Here is a 19,668-nt window from a genome sequence, read left to right as displayed (position 1 = left end):
TTAGAATTTTAAGATTGATTAACCTGTTTTCTTTGTCTTCCCTGTAGGACGGGTCACTGGGAAATATTGATGATCTGGCACAGCAGTATGCAGACTACTATAACACCTGCTTCACAGATGTGTGTGAGAGGATGGAAGAGCTGCGCAAGAGGAGGGTTTCCCAAGACCTTGATTTGGTATGTAGAACACTTACAACTTTATTAACAAATAATTGCCATTCATGCTCCAGATGAAGAATCGATATTACAGCTTGAAGAATTCTACCCAGGGAAATAACTGTACGTGGTTGTGTTCACGCATGCAAACATTTCAGCCAACTCAATTAAACACTTGGAATTAGCTGGATTAGGTTTTTTCTAGGTATTTTTTATGATTCATTAAGCCTTGGAGTCTGCATTTTTTATTTCTTCTTTAATTAGAGTACTTCTTGCTTGCATACATTTGGTTGCAATCCTCAACTCTCAGAGGCAAGGCACTATCCGATGAAAGCATTGTTTCCTTGCTCCAAGATGATCCCAGTGTGAGCACAGTGAAACTGTGAGGTTTTCAGTTGCGCTGTACAAAGTGTAAAGAGGGGCTTCTCAAAAGTCCAGGGTGCAAATACTGGTTCCAGGCTCCCAAATGTAAGCAGTTCTGCCAGCTCTTTCCATTAGTTTATAGAACCTGTAGCAGATGATGCGGGGTCACAGAGCTTTTCATGATGGATGGGACCTCAGGAGGTCCCTAATCCAGCATTCAGCTCAAAGCAGTGTCAACACTGAATTCAAACCAAGTTGCTCAGGGCTTTCTCATAGAGTTTGAAGACCTCCAGGGATGCAGATGCTGCACTGTCTCTGAGAAACCTGTTAATACTGCTTTGCTATCTTCATAGTGAACTTCTCTTTTTAAATAATGTGTTGTGAGATCCTCCCCATAGCAATTTATACTGTTGTCTGTTGTTCTCATGAAACATGCCTTTTTGATAACCTCCCCACAGATACCAGTAGATCATCTTGAAACTGTCTTTTCTGACAGTTTGGAGCTGAATCTCCCAACTCTTCTTGCTGGGCATGTGCAAAAGTCCTTGAGAGTGCCTTGGTAACAGCTGATGATGTGGATTATTTAAGGCTACTTTCTTTCTTTTTGGGATTCCAGGATACCAACTGAGAGGCTTCCAGAGTTTGTAGAGACTACAAACTTCAGTTACACAATTAATGGCAGCAGAATCAAGGCAGGGAGTCATCTTCTGCCCCACTGAAGTTTGTTAGTTTCTTCTTTATTTTTACATAGAAAAAAAAAAAGCAAATGTTTTTGCAGATCTCTTGCTGCCCAAGAAGTTCCAAGGGTTAAACAAAAAGCTATTGCAGGAAATTCTTTTGTAGACAGACCCTTAAGGCTTCTGTGCAGAGAAGTGATGGCACAGAACTGTGATTCTCATGAAAACCCCCACACCTGGCAGGCCTGGTATTCTCGGTGGCTGTTGGCAGCAATGAAACCCCCTTTCCTGGTGCTCTTGGAAGGCAGCTCCTGTGCTGGGTAATGGAGTGTGCCTTATGGCAGGAGAGGACCCCTTCCATAGACAGATGGGCCTAATTTGGCTCCCCTCACTTCTGAAGCTGCAGAAGCCAGGCTGGAAAAAGCCATGTGAGCTAAATTAACTCACATCAAAGGTGCAGATCTTCATGCTGGTTTAAATAGACATGAGCTAACCAAAAACAGACCATCAAGTGATTCATTCTGTTCCAGAGAAGCTGTAGTCAGAGAAAGTGGCTGTGTGCAAAACAGCCTGGAGATTCCTCTTCAGCCTCTCTGATACTGAGTTTGCTTACTCTAGTGGTCCAGTGATGACTTCTTGAACTGCCAGGTCAGAGAGAAGACAATGCAATTGAAAATTAAATTATTGCTCCATTTTTGCTACATCTGTCACTTCTGTAATGCATTTTCTAGACATAAGATAGCCATTCTGCTGATAACATATGAGCCTATAGATATTAGCTCACTTGCCCAACAACTGCATCCAAACAGTGCTGACTGCAGCTGAATCTTGCTCTCATCAATGAACAGGCAGACTTGACTTAGCTATACAGAGAGGGGGAAATAGCCAAGTAGACCAGAATGTGATTTTAGTGTGATGAGCAGAAGAGTGAGTCACTTGTTGTGGTGCTTTTTGTCTCTATACACCTTGAGGAAAGGCAGTGTATTGGCAGACATTTGGGGATAGTGAATGGGAAGTAGTGCTGGGGTAAATTCCCAATGCACATTCCAGATGTGCTATGATAACAAAGAAAAAAATGTACCAGAGAGCAAATATATGCAGCTCCAAAATTATTGTGCACCAGTATTGTGGGTCTGTTAGCCTAGGCTGACCTTGCTCTGCCATACATTGCTCTTCTAGCACGGATGAAGAAAGCAGTGCTCTCTCTACATCCTGTCTTCCCAACAGTGGGGTTGTGCCAGAGCTGGAGGTGGGCAGTGTATCAGTTCTTCCTCCCCTCCCCAAAGGTCTTCTCCCTCTCTTTAGTGAAGTGAATATAGCAGAGCTGACATGCATGCAGTATTAGTGCAGATTTTCAGGGGTTTGATGGAGTGGTGGTTACTGAATCCATATGAAAATGCAGTATTGGGTGCATAAAATTACTTAGCAGAAACATAAAAGGTTAGGTTAGGTTGCTGCTTTTACTGAATGCTCTGAACAAAGAGAAAGAGCAGGTCACTCCAGGAGTCAAAGTGTCCTGTAAACCGTGCACAGAGAGGCCCTGTCAGGAGGAGCAGTGCAATAACAAAGACATGCCTGAGTTGGCAGAGCTTTGGCAGGAACATGTATTTAGCACCGGCTCGCCCAGATTGCCCTTTGTAGCACGTCCACTGGAGGGACAGAAATATGAACTGTTTATTGCTGCTTTTGTACCCTTTGAAATAATTTAAGCTGTTTGGGCGCAAGTGTTGATATCTTGATTGTATATTGTACTTTCTAATCAGCTCTCCAGCCTTTCCTATCACACCATGGCCATTTCAGTCTAGATATCCTGCTCTGAAGTTGAATTTAAAAAAAAAATCACTTGGTAAAATTATTTGGGAAAGCAGCATATCTTGTAACAAAACACTGGGTGCAGATGGAGCTGAACCCAGAATATTTTTCCAAATGGCAATGCTGTCAAGGATTGTTAGTTCTCTCTAAACATGATAACTGCTTTCTGTGTTTGGAGTTTTGCCCATGTTTTTGTAATGAAGAATGTGCTTGGGTTTGGACACTAATGTTTGTGAACAGCATGGGAGTTGCCCACATTTCCTAGCATTTGGCCTATTCCTGTACACCATGTGGGCTTTTGGCTGAGGAAGAACTGCAGGTGGAGTAGATAGAGTGGATTTTCAGGCCCATAATGAATGTATCACTGGTAATATTGAGGTGGACATCTGCTAAAATATAGTTGTGGCCAGAGAAGTGACTCTGTGAGGATGGTATTTTCTAACTGGTCACATGACATCCTTGTCTTTAAATTGGAGAGACATGAATTAGACAGATGAACTGCTCAGGTGTATAAGGAAGTGGCTGGATGGCCACACTCTGGTGGTTCAGTACCCAAATGGAGATCAGTGATGAGTGGTGTTCCTTAGGGAGCGCTGTTTGGATTGGTGCTGTTTAACATCTTTGCTGGTGACAGGGAGAGTGGTATCAAGTGCACCCTCAGCAAGTTTGCTGATGACTCCAAGCTGAGTGGAGTGGTCAATACGCTGGAGGAGAGGGATGCCATCCAGGGCTACCTGGACAGGCTTGAGAGATTGGCTTGTGAAGCCTCATGACATTCAAAAAAAGTGCAAGGTCCAGAAAACGTGTTGGGGCAATCCTGTGCACAGGTACAGGCTGGGAGGAGAATGAATGAAGAGCAGCCCTGGGGATAAGGTTTTAATGGTGTTGGTGGATGAAAAACTTGACATGACTTGCAGTGTGTGCTCACAGCCCAGAAAGCCCACCAGATCCTGCACTGCATCAAAAGGGGTGTGGCCAGGAGGTCAAGGGAGGTGATTGTTCCCTTCCACTCTGCTCTGCATCCAGTTCTGGGGTCCCCAGCACAGGAAAGATGTGAGAGAACTAGGTTCATTCCGCCTGGAGAAGAAAAGGTTCCAGGGGGATCTCACTGCAGCCTTCCAGTAACTAAAGGGGGGTACAAGAGAGCTGGAGAGGCGCTTTTTACAAGTGCATGTCGTGATGGGGTGAGATACTGGAACAGAAAAGTTGTGGGTGCCCCGTCCCTGCAAGTGTTCAAAGCCAGGTCAGATGGGGCTTTGAGTAATCCCATTGCAATGAGGTTGGAACGAGATGATCTTCAAGATATGTTTCAACACAAACCATTCTATGACCTGCTTCCTTTGTGTCTCTGGGGTCATACCTGCATGGCTTGCTGACAAAAGCAGCTTTGTCTTGCCTGTCAGCAGGGCAGGGCAGGATAGCATTGACTTAGCCATGAAAGAGCAAACTGCATTCTGTTGTCTCATCTATCACTGACAGCAGCCAGCTAACTGCCGCTGCCGAGGTCTGTATTGGAGCTGATGAGCTTGAAGTCAAAGAATGGCTTGAGGTTTTCTGATGGACTCTGACAGCTGCAGTTGGGGCACCGAGAAGTTGCATCCATCTTTTGTCTTGCAAATTGTATAAAATTAATGCCACTGAAAAGCTAAATGGCATAGTAGAATACTTTTTTTCCCCCACATTCATGTAATTAATTTCATTGTGTAGAAAGGGAAGTGTTCAAAATCTCTCTGTACACTGTGATAAAGTACAATGAATGTATTTGGAAAAATTACCTTGCCTAATCCTGGCTGTTTTTACAATACCTGCACATGTACACAGGCAAAGCCAGAAAATACAAAATAACATAAAACAATCATAAGCTTCTTGTCCTACTTCCAACATCAATGTAGTCTTCCTAAGTCTTGTCTGTGCATGGTTTTATGAGATGCTCAACATCCATGTTTGTTTACAGATGGAGTTGATCATGTAGGTAATGTCATCTCATATAAATGGTATGTACAGCAAGAAAAAGGGGAAGAAAAGTAGAGTAATTAGTAATTTGAGTGATAGAATAATAATGAATTTTCCTCTTTACAGATGCATTTGTCTGTTATAGTACTACTGGTTGGCATTATCATCAGGCTGTTTGAGAAACTAGCCAGCCTTTGCTGGAGCACACTAAAACACCCAGAACAGTTGCAGTCAGTGATTGATGTATATTAAAAAAATGTTCAAGAGAGTTAGCCACCAAAGCTGGAGTGGATGCTGAATGTGTTTGTGGAGTGTGCCTGTGTCTCCTCTATAGCTGACGCTAGTCATGTCTGCCATTCTTCACATCATACATTAATATTTCAGGATCCTAGAATAGACTGCTTATTCCTGCTATGAAATGATCACCTCTGCTTTGCAAATTCAGTACTGGCTGCTGTTATCATTAGTCCTGAGAGGACACCTCTGCATCTCACTGGAATAAGATCCCACTGTTTTGTTTTGTCTTGCTGGCTGTAAGAGGCCCTCCAAAGTATAAACAACATTTGAGTTTAATTTAAAAGGTATCTACAGCACAAAAAGGAAAAAACAGAAGAGCTGGAGAACACAGATAAGATTTCCTAATTTTTTTGAAAGTCTCCAGGTCTTATGGGGCAGATACACAGGAGAAAAAGTAGCAGTAGAAGGTGTGGACTTTGAAGCATCATTGTGGATTTATTTTTACTCAGTACAGATTGAAATAAGGGGGATTGGGCCTGAGTATGAGTTACATAAAGTAGATTCACCTAGAAAATAATAATTGAAGATTTACTGTGTGTGTAGTCTCAATCTCTCAGTATTTTAGGCTTATATTTATAATTTAAATTCATAATCACATTTTATCATTAATGGAGCTTTTTAAAGGTAAACACAATTGAAATTCTGGAACAGACATGCTATTTTTAGTGTCTGACATCACAGACCAAGGCAGCAAAGGCATTTAAATCTAGAGCTAGCATTAAACATGAAAACAAAGCAAGGCTTGTTCCATATGCAGCAAAATGAATACCATTCTTAAACTGTTCTTAGTTCACTTAATACTAGCAGACTAAGTAAAAATCTCTCCACTTTCTGCAAGCTAATGACCTCCTGCAGCCTCACCACTGTTTTTGTTGGAAGGCCATTTATGAATAATCCCTTAGGCAAAATCTGTTCATTTGTAGGCTGGAGACTCAGTGGACTTTGCAGCTGTGATGGTTTGGGTGCTTATCTTCCTTTCATATTTGTGGAGGACCCTGGCTTTTTTGGAGTAAGATCTTTTGTTTAGCACTTCTGGTCTTCTGAAATATTTTTGATAATGTCAGTGTTACAGGAAAAATAGACTGTCAAAGGTAATTGGTTTTTGTTTGTTTTTTTTCTGAGCTGGTAATGCTGTTATACACAAAATAATATTTATGTCATAAATAGAAAAGATATCTGACTTCTGGCAGTCTGACTGGTAATTGTGGAGGGGAGAAATTCTTTTTAGTTTCATAACTGTCTAGGTATTCTTAATCTTCTAACATAATTTGTAATCATTTTCTTGCCCCTTTGCATACAGCAGGAATTTTATGTTGAACCTTAGATCAGTTGAATATATTCTTACTGTGCTCTTCTTTTATCCCAGGAACAGCACAGATCTGGTGGAACTGACAGACTGGATTTGTATTAACTCTGTGATTTAATCTCATTGGAGCCTGAGGACTAGAGGGAAGGAGTAATTGATTGACTAACTTTAGCTCCCTTTATCTATTTTTTTTTCTTTCTCCCTTTAGAATTTAAAAGTGACAGCAAAACTGGAAATGTACAGCACCATGCTGGTAAATTTCATTGCAATGGATACAATTGTTTAAAAACAGAGCAAATTAAATTGTCATTTAGAAGGTGCATCTCTGAGGGAGAAAAAACAAAAAACAACAACAAAACAACCAGAAAAACCAAAACTAACATACAAAATCAACTCAAACCTGCCTAAACTCTGTAGTGAACAGTTTATGGGATGTGCAGCCCTGCAGCCCAACTTCACATTCACATATTACTAGATTTCCAAGATAGCCAACTGAGTGGCATTACTCTGGGAGGACAGCAATGTGTATTGGCTGTGTTAGAAGAGTGTCAGACTTTTGTGATGTGATAGCAGCTAAACCAACAGAGGAATGAACCAAAAAGATGTAAGGTTTTCTGTTAAGATAACTCCTCTTTGTCTTTGCATGGTGTCAGCTTGACTCCCCAGGCAGCCTCTCTGTGCTCTCCTTCTGTGGTTCCCCAGCCACTGCTCGCCAGTCCATCTATGTGTGTTGAAGACAGCTGGCAGCAACTTCAAATGTCAACTAACTGTAGCACTTGCTTGTGCCTCTTCTAAGTCCCCAAGTAGGGAAACACCACTGTCTGTCCTCAAGGAATAGTAAGGATACTGCTCAAGATGGATGTCGTGAGGTTAGCTGAAAAATCTCACTTGTAAGAGCCAGAAGAGCCTTGCAGGTCATTAGGGAAAACAAACAGGTCTTAATCAATAATAAATCAAGAGCATGTTGTGAGGAGAATGAGAAACACATCGTGAGTATTGGTGCACATCTGGATGTGCTTTGCAATATCTGTTTCTCTGCAGCAGGAGAAGACTCTTCCAGCAAAGAAGCCCAGAGGAAGGCAGGCCTCCATCTGTGAATTCAAAGGGACTGGTTCCTTTTTTTCTCTGCTGCTGGCCTGGCCCCTGCTCTTCATGATGTAGGTTCTGGTGCTCCACAGCTACTCTCCTTTGATCTTTCCATGCTTTATCTTCTCTGAGTGTTGTGTAGGTTTCCTGTTTCAGCAGTGTCGCTTGAAGCACACAGAGAAATGCTCCATTTCAAACAAGATGCTCTGTGAATTTTGTGTTTGAAGGAGAACTCAAGCAATTTGAAGAGACGTGATTTCTTTGCTGAATGATCAATCTGTTTTCCACAAAATAATGAAAAGAAATGGCTGTCAGCTGGAAATCCCTCTTCCTGACTTCCATATGTCATATCCCTCTTGATTTATGTTTTTAGGTTTTCCCCAATGGTTTAGATTGCAGCTTTATTTTACATAAGGGAACAAAGTAATCTGGGATTACTACATCCAGTTTTTCCCTGATGCTAAGGCTTCCTTGGTTCTTCAAGTAAATAGAGTTGGGAAAGGCAATAATCCTGTAAAAATATACATATGAAAATGAACAGGCAATATGTTCAAAAGAATTCCATTTCAGTTCCTTATCAGAGGGATTAATTTCTTGCATTGCTTGTGGCCATGATGAATAAAATCAGTTATGGATTAGAAACTAATGAAAGAAGAAAGACTTGAAATGATTAGCAAAATTTGGAATTCATAAGCTCATTATGAAACACAGACTGGTAATTTTTACTTTATGTCAGTGTCTTTTGCCTGTTGCTGTTGAAGTTCCTGATAAGACCACAGTTAAAATTGTTTGGTTTACAATTCATGTGAAACTAGTGGCAGTAGAATTGTGTACCCCGGTGCATTTAAGGCTGTAAAGATGATAGGAATAGCATCATAATAAATCAGTATTTATAGATGTGGAAAAATAGACAAGCTTTTCATCATATAAGGCTTTATTCGTGAGACATCCAGATAAATTAGACGATAAAAAGATGGCAAAAGAAAAATCAGACGTTGTAAGTTTCTCTAAGACAAAATAGGCTGATAAGCAGTATTTGAAAGTCCATCTCCCCTTCCCTTCCCAGGGGCACACAATTCAGGCCTCTGACAGCTTTCTGTCTTGGTGTGTCCACAGATCAAAGAATCAGAGTCTTCTGAGTTGAAAGAGATCCACAAGGATCATCAAATTCAACTTTTAAGTGTACAGTCCATACAGGGATTGATCCCACAACCTTGGCAAGTTTTTTTTTTTTTGGGCACCAGGCTTTAACCAGCTGAGCTAATCTCAGAATCATGGTAGCTGAGCAAAGATTAAGCTATGGATGGAATCTATTTTGAAAAAAGAGAGAGATTTTAAAGTTTTGAAGCACATGCCAGGTGCTGAAAGTCACACAAATGAGAAGTAAGAAGGAAGTCAGTCATCAGAGTAGCTTTATTTTGTTCATGTGGTTAACTGTTGAAAGCTATGCATAATTGGAGCCTTCAGTTGCTAGCCCACACAGAAGCTCACCAAATAGTTTTATTTCTCCTTTGTGTAGCACTTTCCACCCTCAAAACCCTTGAAAAACATTAATTAGCCTTTGTTGCTTCCTTTGAAGCTGGTAATTTTAGGATCATTATCCCTATTTAGGCCTTGCCTCCCTGAGATTCAGCCACTGATGAAGATTTACCTGTGTAATTCCCTAATTCCTCCTCTGTAGCTAAATTTACAACAGAGTAACCTGAAATTTAGAGTAAGCTCAGAACAACCTAATAATTCACAGCAGTGTAGCTGTGAACAACTCCTGGCCAGGGAAGCACTGAAGCCAGCAGGTGACAGGCGCTATGGCTGACCTGCAGCTCAAGCCTCAAATCCAGTCCATTACACCACACTTCAAGAAAGCAAGACGTACTTCAAAACTGTGCCACACTCTTTAGTGTGTTCCTGGTCTGGCACCTTCCCTTTGCAGCTGGCATGTAGAGGTCTGATGAAGAGTCTAGCTCTCCTGGTCAGTAGCTGACTGCCACCATCTCTCATTCCTACCATCCTGCCTGTACTTGAAATAATCATCTGACATACGGCAGTGGGAACAGAAATGCAGAGGTGCTGTGGAAGAGATTCCTGATTTCTTCAATGTGTTAATTTCACTGGCATAATGTCAATTGGTGAGGACTGGAAAAAATGCTCTTATTAAACCCTAAATGAGATATTTCATTTTGAGCACCTGTGGGAAAGCATGAGAAATGAAGGGCATGGCGTGCAAAGTAGTAGGAGGTGGTGGTTTGATCCACTGCTGTAAAAAAGCAAAGTTTGGTTCTTCCCTCTGCCTGAGGAAACCTGAACTCTTATCTCTTATCTTGAAGCACAGTACTCTGCAATTTAATATTCTGTCTTAACGTTATCTGTTAATCAACCCTGTTCACATATGTAAACAATTCCTGGTGTAGCAATGGGAATAGCAACATCTCATCTTCCAGGTAGGCATCCTGACAAAGTTTGTGAATCTTTGCTTTTGCACTTGCAGGTTAAAAAATTAAGGTATTTTAAACATGGTTGAACATGAATGGAAGTAGGAATGTGAATCTTAGCCCAAGGCTTTTTGACACCTTTTATATTTTTATATTATACACTTTTATAGAAAATAAATAGTAATATAATTACATTTGCATATTTTAAATTATTTCATATATTTTGGTTACTTCACATCAGAATGATAGTCTAAAAAGGAACTAAGATGCTGACCCTCTAGCAAAATTCAAATTTCTTTTTCTTTATTGCTATTTTTTACTCCATAATTATTTTGGATAATGTTTTGTTTGTAGGATAGACAATAGCAGAAAAGTTCTCTCCTGTGATCTTTTTTTCTTTGAGTAGCCTCTCAAGTTAAAAGCAAGACTAGCTTAATGCTAGGCTGGATAAGTGTTTTGACAGATTTGGTAATTTTGTTTGGTTTTCCTCCTTTGAGCTGAGTTATGTTTAGTCCTAGTGGGTTAATTTTCTTGTGGCTATTGGATTGCAGGTGGTATCTGTAAACTCACACATTTGCTCTTGAAATATATACAGATTTATGTAGCAGTCATCTTAATTTGCTAAGAAATGTTAATGTTCTTCAAATTTTCTTTAAACAGTGGATAGGGAATAACACCAAGAATTGCATCAACTCTACCCTTTTATTTGGTAACATGGAAATATGAAGTATTTCATGAAGCTTTCCATGACTGAATGACAGGGTGTATTTAGACATGGAACATACTTTGTTAAAAACATGTAGATAAATACATTATTTTCAGTGTTTTACATTTTGGCTAGGGTAAACGGTTTCTACAGAAGCTAAGTAGTCATCAAGTTTTGTAGCTGAAATTTTGGTCTGAAGATAGGAAAGGACATTCGGAGGAAAGAAAGCTGAATGTGAATTTTGGCAGTTGGACTTGCCTTCTTCAGAGCTTCTTGCTCAGCTTTTCCACTCTTGTAGGTTTTGTTTGGATTTGGGGCTTTTTGAGGCACAGGAGATGATGTGTGCTCAAGGAAGAAGCCTCAACTTTGGGGCAGGGAGTCCAAGAGCATCAGGACCAGGTGCCCCAGGAGCTGGGACCTCTCTGCATTTCTCAGGTGAAAGAAGTGGAAACAAGGAGATTTGGTCATTGCTTGCTTACAAGGGTAAGGAGTGAAGTGTTAGAAGGCTGGGTGAATAGGTCACTAGAAAACTAAGGTGGAGTAAAGAAGAACAAGTGATGCACTCTTGTGGCTGCAAAGGGCAGAAAATGTCTCAGGGCAGCAAGATGTTTGTGCTTGTGTGAGACCTGAACTGTCTGCATGGACCAGAATATTGTAATAGTGCAACATAATTTATAATAATAAATAACAATTAAACAAATCTCCACAGTTTCACAGCACAACTTGTCATTTCAAGGCACCAAAAAATGTTACAAGCTGTTAAAAATTAGAGCTAGAATGGTAGTCAGTTCTTGGCAGAAATGTCTTTACACACCAGTGCACTCTTTTTCTGTCAATCTATCATGGTCACTGGCCATAATGAGGCTTGCTTTGATAAGGCACAAGGTCAAAGGAGGAGATTTGGAATAACAGTTTTGACCTTTTCATTATAGGTACTGTAGGAGAAGTGGTTGAGCAACAGTCAAGGTTCTGACTGCCACTACAATAGGTTGCTCTGGAACTTTGTAAGCTCCAAGATGAAACTAATGAGAAAAAAGAAATGAAAGAATTGAAAAAGAAAGTCATGTCATGGTTGGACAGTTGGGGTTTTTTGAGTGTTTTATATACCTGAAAACACTTAGGGGCAAAAGAATAAAATTGAAGTTAGCCCTGTCTTAGTTCAGCTTCACAAAATGACAGAAGGAATTAAAACTGTCAATGTTTAAGAATGAACTGCAGAAGTTTAGTGAAAAAAACTAAGAATACAGAAGATATCTATTATAGCTTCATTTCGAGCAGTGGAAGGAAATGGCCATCCCTAGAATTTGCATCCTAAATACCTTTCTTCTGTTCTTTAAAATTACAAAAATAGAAATATCTTCCTGACCATAGTTTGGTCAGCAAATGGAGAAGAAAGCCAGAAGATGTTTTATCTGAGTGAGTGATACTGAACATCTGAGGTCTGCAATGAGGTTGGAAATGGGCATTTTTCCAAAAGTCGCTTTCATGGGAAGAATAGCAAAGTATGGTGGGAAACACTCTATATCCATGCTACATGCAACAGGAAATATTATTGTTTTCCCTAAATAGTAAGAACACAATTGATTTTCTCTTCTTAGTGATCCATTGAGATTCTTCTGATTGAAACTACTTGGATTTCTAAAACAGGCATTATTCTGTAGTAGCCTTTGTTGACAGTAAAAGGGCTATAGTTAAGGCAAGACATAACCATTGGGTTTATGTTGTTTCCTTTCAGCTTTTCACATAAATGACTTTTTTAACTCTTCTCTGTTGAATCTTGAGGTCCTCCTGGCACTGAAGAATGTTTTATAATTCATTATCATTGACATACTGTGAGATTATTCCTTTGAAAGGCTGTTTTTGATTGCACAGTAGCAGCTCTTCAAGTATGAAAGCTTTTTTTAGAGATTATCACAGCACTTTTCAAATCTCTACCTATAAACTTAGGGACTCTCTTAAAAAGCTAGTGGTCTTGCATCTTTTTCATGATCTCTGGGACATGTTTTCTTGTATTTTTTGTTACACCTATTTCCCTTTATCATTTTATGACCACAGTCCTTGTCACCCTCTATCAGTCTTGAAAACAGGAATATTTTCTGTATGAGATCACAAGTTTGCCACGAACTGAGGCCTAACAATTTCCATCTTAAGAAAAAAAATAATCTGAATTTAATCTTATACATTAGACAGTGCCATTCTAGTTCCTACTGCTAATGCAATTCCTTGTAATTGATCTCTTACCTCAGAAACACCTTGAAAGTTAGCAACTTTCATTTACTTCCAGGGAGAGATATTTTGTCAATGAGTAATCCTAAAAATCTGGTGGCAGTGTTTATCTGTTTCCTTTTCCATATAAATGCATATCCTATCATGGTAATACATTACATAATGGGACATTTATAACACAGAAATGCTGACCCTGTAGCACATAGTTTATTCATAGCCCAAACCCACCCAAAATGGAATGGTACAAAATGGGCTGTGTTTTGTCTCACCTTTCTAACTAGAGGGAAATGGCACATTTTTTTTCACTTCACACCAAACAGAAACACCAAAGGAGATTTGGAAATATAAAAGGATGTCTTACATTATTTGCTGTTTAAGCTGTCTGAACAGTGGAATGAAAACAAAATGAAGACTACTTGTGAACAAGTACAACCCATGAGTATTTAATGTAATTTTAATACCTCCTTTTATTAAGAGTAGCCTATTAGATTTTTTTTAGGAATCTATTGATTGTCCATGTCTCTGGCTTTGGTAGAGTTCACTATCTATAGTAAGAGTGTGCAAAAAGTCCTCTTATGCATCATACTAAGAAAATTAACTTTATTTGGCACAAATCACACTGCTTATCCTGGTTTTACTTGCTGTTGCTCATGTCAGGACTGGACAGGTGAGCAAGACTTACAGAAGTCAGACCTGTTTCTTATCCTTGTTCATTACCTTCAGAACACTGGAAATTCTTTTGAGAAAGAATTTATAAGCCTGCAGAAAGGGGCTATGCAAAAGCAAGACATTTTTTGAAAAACAAGCGTATCAGTGTTTGTACGCTTTCTCTTACCAGCAGCTTCAGATCAACACACATGCAGTTATGTTGAGTGGCAAGGTATTTTCCAAATGGGGTATGTTGTGGATTATTTATCTCTGCGTTTGAGCATAAGACTTTTATTTTCACTGCTGTGTCAGGGCAGCTAAGTGGCAGATGAAAGGCTTTGATCAGCAGTGCTAGATTTGTCAGCCTCATTCCCAGAGAAGATAGAGGATAAAATACCTGAGGAGGCAGCACATTGTTCTAGATTAATCACATTTAGCCCTCAGTGAGAGCTCAGATATTGCCTCTGTAGTGCCTTGTTACAGGAGACGTGAAGTTATGGAGCACCCTCTGTTTCTTCTCTACTGACTCTCCTTCCATGACACCACGTTTGTTCTCCAGGCTGTTCTCATTTCTGTCATCTTCCCCTTGCATCCCACTCCTTAGTAGCTCAGCCTATGCCCCCCTGCCTTCCTTATTTTACTCTACCCAAGCATCTTTTCAAAGCTTCACAAGATTTTCTTGGAGTAAAAGTCCTCACAGCACCCCTTCTCCATTCACTTTGTCCCACATGCATCATTTTATTTTCCCTGCGCACCTTCTACACCCTACTTTTTGTCCTTTCCTTATTCTTTCCTGCATTTGTGTGCCTGGCTTGGATGTTGTTACCTCTTGGAGAGCAGTGATTTTGTACTACCAGCTATGCTACTTCTGCAGAATAGCAATAGAAAGAATAGCAAAGATCAGAAATCTATGCAAATTCAATCCCTTGGAGACTAGAGAGTTGATGGTAGTCCACATGTAAAATGTCCCTTGAAACACAGAATAAACGAAAAGTGAAGCTGTTTATTTAACTTCTCTGCTTACAGCTTTGGATTAGACATCACCATAAGCAGTCTGCATCTCAGCTACACCAGATTAAGTTTGCATCACCTGCTCTGGGATAAAATTTCCAGTTATTGCAAAAGGAGGAGTGGAAATTCTCTCTGTAGTTATGTGTGAAATGTGTAAACCAGAAGTGAAACACAAATTCAACAATATCTGAATTTTTTTTGTTGTGGTTGAAGGTGTGTTACTGAACCTATTTTGTTTTAAGTACTGTTGTATTTCATGGTTTTTGCCTTGGCTTTGTTGTATAATTTTGAGAAATCACCTAGTGCCTCCTTTGCCCCAAGATAGATTCAGCTGTCCTTATCATCCTTAACAGATGTTGATCAGACCTGCCTTTAAACTGTTCCAGCATGTTAATTCCACTGTCTCCCTAGGCAAACTATTTTAGCATTCATAATATCTGTAATACAATGGTGGTTCTTTACACAACAACCTGCCGTGAAGCCTTGTGCTTACCTTATGATTCACTGTAATCCCTGCATCCTTTTTAGCAAACCTCTTAGCTCCCCAGATGTTCCTCACCCTGAATGTCTTTGTCTGGGCAATTCTGGTTTAAATGCAGTACCTTCCAGTTTTCAGTATTACACAGCATCTGATTCCCAAACATTAGGCCAGAATAACCTGCTTTTTCAGTTGTTTCCCTGGAAGTGGTGGTGGATTGACATGTTTATTTCTTTAGTATGGAGCCTTAAAGGAAAACAACCTTTGTCTCTCTAATGGGTAATGTCAGTACCTTCCAGCCCTGTGCGTCTCAGTAACAGAAGCAGGCACCTTTCTCATTTAATCTTTCACCAGAGATCAAGCATATATTTATTGATCTAATATCTATGTGTGAACCAATAGGTATATATTAATATAAATTTCACTAGCTTTGACAAGAATGAATTTTTAGTTGCCCAGTCCCATTACCTCTTCACTGATGGAGGAGGGTTTTTTCAGCTCCTTCTGAAAAGCATATCCTGCTGTGGATATTTGCAGGAAAGGGACAGTCTGTAAGAGTGGAGGGTCCAGAGACCACCCTGTATTTTCATGTGACCTTGCACAAAGATGGAAGATAACTCAACCTGGCTCATCACAGAGGTCACATGCAAAATGCTAAATAGTTTGTTCAATGCAAATTATATTACATGGATTGATTAGGCATGTACTTGCTATGTAGAAAATTTTGCCATCCTCTCAAGTGGAGTTACCAGTATTATGAAGTTGTTTTATTCATAATGCCTTTTTTGTCACTATTTATTGATTTTTTTTTTGTAGTAGAGCCTTTCATAAATTTAGTAATTGATTACTTGATCTTGAACTCTGAAGGCCTTATTTATTGCTTGAAAATTAGGAAGTCAACTCAGGTTATAAGACAACTGTTATCCAACCTTCCTTTCAAAATAATTGACCTGAAAAAATGAAGTGGTTTATTTTATTCTCAATTTTATGTAATAATAATAATACTTCGTGTTTTGTATATGCTTTGAAATTTTCCTGAAGTGTTTGTAAACTAAACACAGTTGCATTCTTCCTGTGCCTGATGACTTTGAAATCAAATGACAAACTATATTGCACAGATTTACATTCTGCAATAGCTTTGTGATACAAAATATTTGTGTGGCTTATCTTCCCTTGTCAGACATTCTGTTGTTCTGTGGAACTGCATTTTAGAATTCTGACTTATTTTTTATTATTAAAAAACAATATCCTGAACATATCTTACGATGGGGAAAACTCTATTGTTTTTAATACAGTTTTATGTAATTATTTATATACATAAATACATATAAATTTATCATATGCGTGGTTTTGTATATTTAATATATTGTCTGCCAGTTTCTTAGCTCACAGACTATTTTATGATCTGGTTTTCATTAATATGAAAGAATACCCTATTCACAAACTCCTGCTGAAATTAGTTTCAGATTTCCCCACCAACGCCCCCGTTCCTTTCCTCTGGAAAATACTGTTCTCCGTCAAAAGTTTAAAACCATGCAGGAAGGCAGATTTCTGCTGTGCTCATTTGATTTGTCTGTAAAAGTCATTTTAGAAGTGTAAGGACATGTCATGTAAGATAGCTTCTGTCCTTCGTCATCACGACATCTCTTTCTGCAAACACATTTTGAGGTAGTGGTTTATGCTTTGAAGAGGGCAGACTTTATAGTTTTGTCTTGGTGTTGTGCTGTTGCTTTGTAGGCAGACAGATTGTTACATATGATTTGCGCCTGTGCATTGAATGCTAAAATGTCCATTTTACAGATAGTTTAACGGAGGTGTTCAAATGTTAAGTAATGGAAGTATTAGGCTTTGATGTACTGACAAAGATCATTTCCTTGATTGGGTATGAAACAGTGGAATTGACTGGGTTTGACAAATGACAAATGATGTTTCTTCAGTGACACTGAAGAATGACACAGCAACCAGGTGTCCCTGGTGTTTGCCATACAGGATGTTCTGCTGCTTTTGGTTTCCCCATTTTTTTGACAGTTTGCTGTTGACCACTCCTGGATTTTCATTTGCCAAGACAAATTTTCTCAAAATTGCAGGAAAATAAACTAAGCCTGCAAATGTTGAATTGTAGCAATGTTCCTTCTCCAAAGTTGATTAAAATTTCAGGACATTCATTATATGTGTTTTCTGCATTCTCAAGTGTAGAAAGCAGCACTTCACTTAACCAAAGGAACCTAAATTAGCATTTGAAGGAGTTGCAGCAAAAATTACGGATATGCTGTTTAAGAGATGCTAGGTCAGAAGAAGGAAAAGAAATGTATATTCATGATGTTATTGCTTTAATTAATATACAAAAGGCAACATTTTTATGCAGTCAGCAGAGTTTTTTCTGGAGGAGCAGAAAGCTCTCTGTGAATGGTTCCCTTTTCTCATTAATGTGTGACAGAGCCTAAGTCTCCTTTGCATGGCTAGATGAGGGCCTTATCTTAAACAGTCAGCAAGGCAGTGCTGATAATTTGAAAACATTTGTGTATACCAGGAAATTGACATATAGAAGCTGCAGAGGGAATTTATGGAGACCATAAATATATTGGTTTAATTAGGGGCACAGTGCTAACTGCTGACACATTCTCCGCAAAGTCTGCTTTCAGAGCACAATTACTAAATGGCTTTTTTTCAAAACACAGGAAGCTTAAGGATGAAAATTAAGTTAGATAATTCAGTTGAGATTTTTGCATGTTTGAGGTATTGTCACAGTCCATGAAGTGTACAGGGCTGCTTGTGAGTGTGTATCCAGAATCACATCCAGAGCTGAGAAAGAGTAAATCACGAATTGCTGCACTGATTAAAAATTATAACAGTAAGAGATGTTATCTCAGTTTGGCAAACACTCTTTTAATAAAGCAGAGCAAATTGAGCAAAATTAGTATTCAGGGACTTTAGAATGTTATTTAAAAAACAGTTGTACTCTTGTTTTCTCCCATTTAGGTTTCAAGATGGTTATTTACTGTAAAAGTCAAGGACCTGAGAGTAGCCATGCAATTGCATAAGGCAGGGTGAACTATTTAACCTATTCAACATGACTTTATCTTGGGGCTTCTGCCCACTTTGCTTTCATAAAGACTAGTTGCAAAATAGCTCCTTTCTGTCTGTGTTGTCTCCTTCTGCTTTCTCAGACCACTAGAGATAACTACTCCTGCCTTTAGTCACCAGGTCTAATTAAAATCTAGTCTAATGAAAATACGCAAGTAGAAACACCAAGTATGCATCCCTCTAAGAATTATGGAGAGAGGTTTGTCTGGTACTGAGTGGGACACAATCACAGAGAGTTTTGTGGTTACTTTCTCAGTAATCATCTCACCAGTGGCTTTCAAGGCTGGTTTTGGTAAGGAGGGAGTTGCTGCAGCAGAGTCCTCTCCTCTGCTGCAAATGCAGGACACCAAGGGAAGGAGATGTAAGCTGTGACTCCAGTTACTTACACCTCCATATGTCTTTTCTGAATGTGTTGGCAGCTCTGACAAAGCTGTGAAATACAGTAGGTCAGAATTCTTGTTTTCAGGCAAATATATTGAGTCACAAAGGATTTAGTAACTTCCTGAAATAATAAAGAAAGCCAGTAGCAGAACTAGAAGAGGGACTGAATATTTTTTTTATCTAGATGTCCTTCTTGCTGTTTTGAGAGTGCCATTCACAGAAAGTGAGAGTTTCGATGTAGTTTTGGTGCTGTGTTTTATGGCGGGTTTGGGTTTTTCACTTGGGTTCATTCCCCAAGAGGACCCTTTTTATCTTTTAACAAAGTATTCTCATTCTTTTCTTTGGGCACTGTAGGAGGCATGTTACAAATGATTTTTGGCAATTCAAGGTAGAACAGGCACAAGTAAGATCTGTGTTTTACTTTCTGTTACGTCATAGTGTGGGTCATTCAGGCTCCTAAATCCTGGCGGGCCTTGTTCAGATTGTTTGCAGCCAGAGCATATAAAAATAGCAGAGAGAAGTCTTTCTTTATGGGTTTGCTGGATGAACTGAGTCAGTCAGCACTGCTCTGAGCTAGTTTATGGCAAGAAGTAGGAACGCCTTGCTGTCCACTGGAAGACCACAGCAGTCTGAATAATGTGGAGTTTAATTTGGATGCATCAGCACTGCACTTGCTGCTGATTTTGTCTCCAGCTGTTTCCTCTCAAGGAACGCCATCTCCTGAAGCCATCTCCTGTCTGTCTGGGCTTTGTGCCTAGTTCTCTTCTGGCCATCACACCATACTCAGACCAGTTTTTACTGCCTAGGTGCTGATCTGCTCCTCAGCAGTACCAATGACAGGATTCAAAGCAGTATGACAGATCACAGAATCACAGAAATTCTAGGTTGGAAGAGACCTTTTAAGATCATCGAGTCCAACCCATGTTCTAACACCTCAACTAGATCATGGCACCAAGTGCCACATCCAGTCTTTTTTTAAACTCTTTGAGGGATGGTGACTCTACCACCTCCCTGGGTAGATGATTCCAGTATTTGACCACTCTTTCTGTAAAATAC

At 39.5% G+C, this 19,668-nt stretch overlaps 1 protein-coding gene across 5 annotated transcripts in view; it reads left to right on the top strand.

The window, feature by feature from the left end:
* The window catches only part of LOC102070476 (SAM and SH3 domain-containing protein 1), a 525,772-nt gene that overhangs the window by 433,480 nt on the left and 72,624 nt on the right, over positions 1–19,668 (top strand). For all 5 annotated transcript variants that reach the window (XM_014268593.3, XM_014268596.3, XM_014268592.3 and 2 more), the window contains exon 2: positions 48–176. In XM_014268593.3, the coding sequence (XP_014124068.1) occupies positions 48–176 (129 nt within the window). The remainder of the gene's footprint in view (positions 1–47; positions 177–19,668) is intronic.

Source organism: Zonotrichia albicollis, chromosome 3 (genome assembly GCF_047830755.1).
Source record: "Zonotrichia albicollis isolate bZonAlb1 chromosome 3, bZonAlb1.hap1, whole genome shotgun sequence".
NCBI lineage: Eukaryota > Metazoa > Chordata > Aves > Passeriformes > Passerellidae > Zonotrichia > Zonotrichia albicollis.
This window is presented reverse-complemented; position numbering and strand designations above follow the sequence as displayed.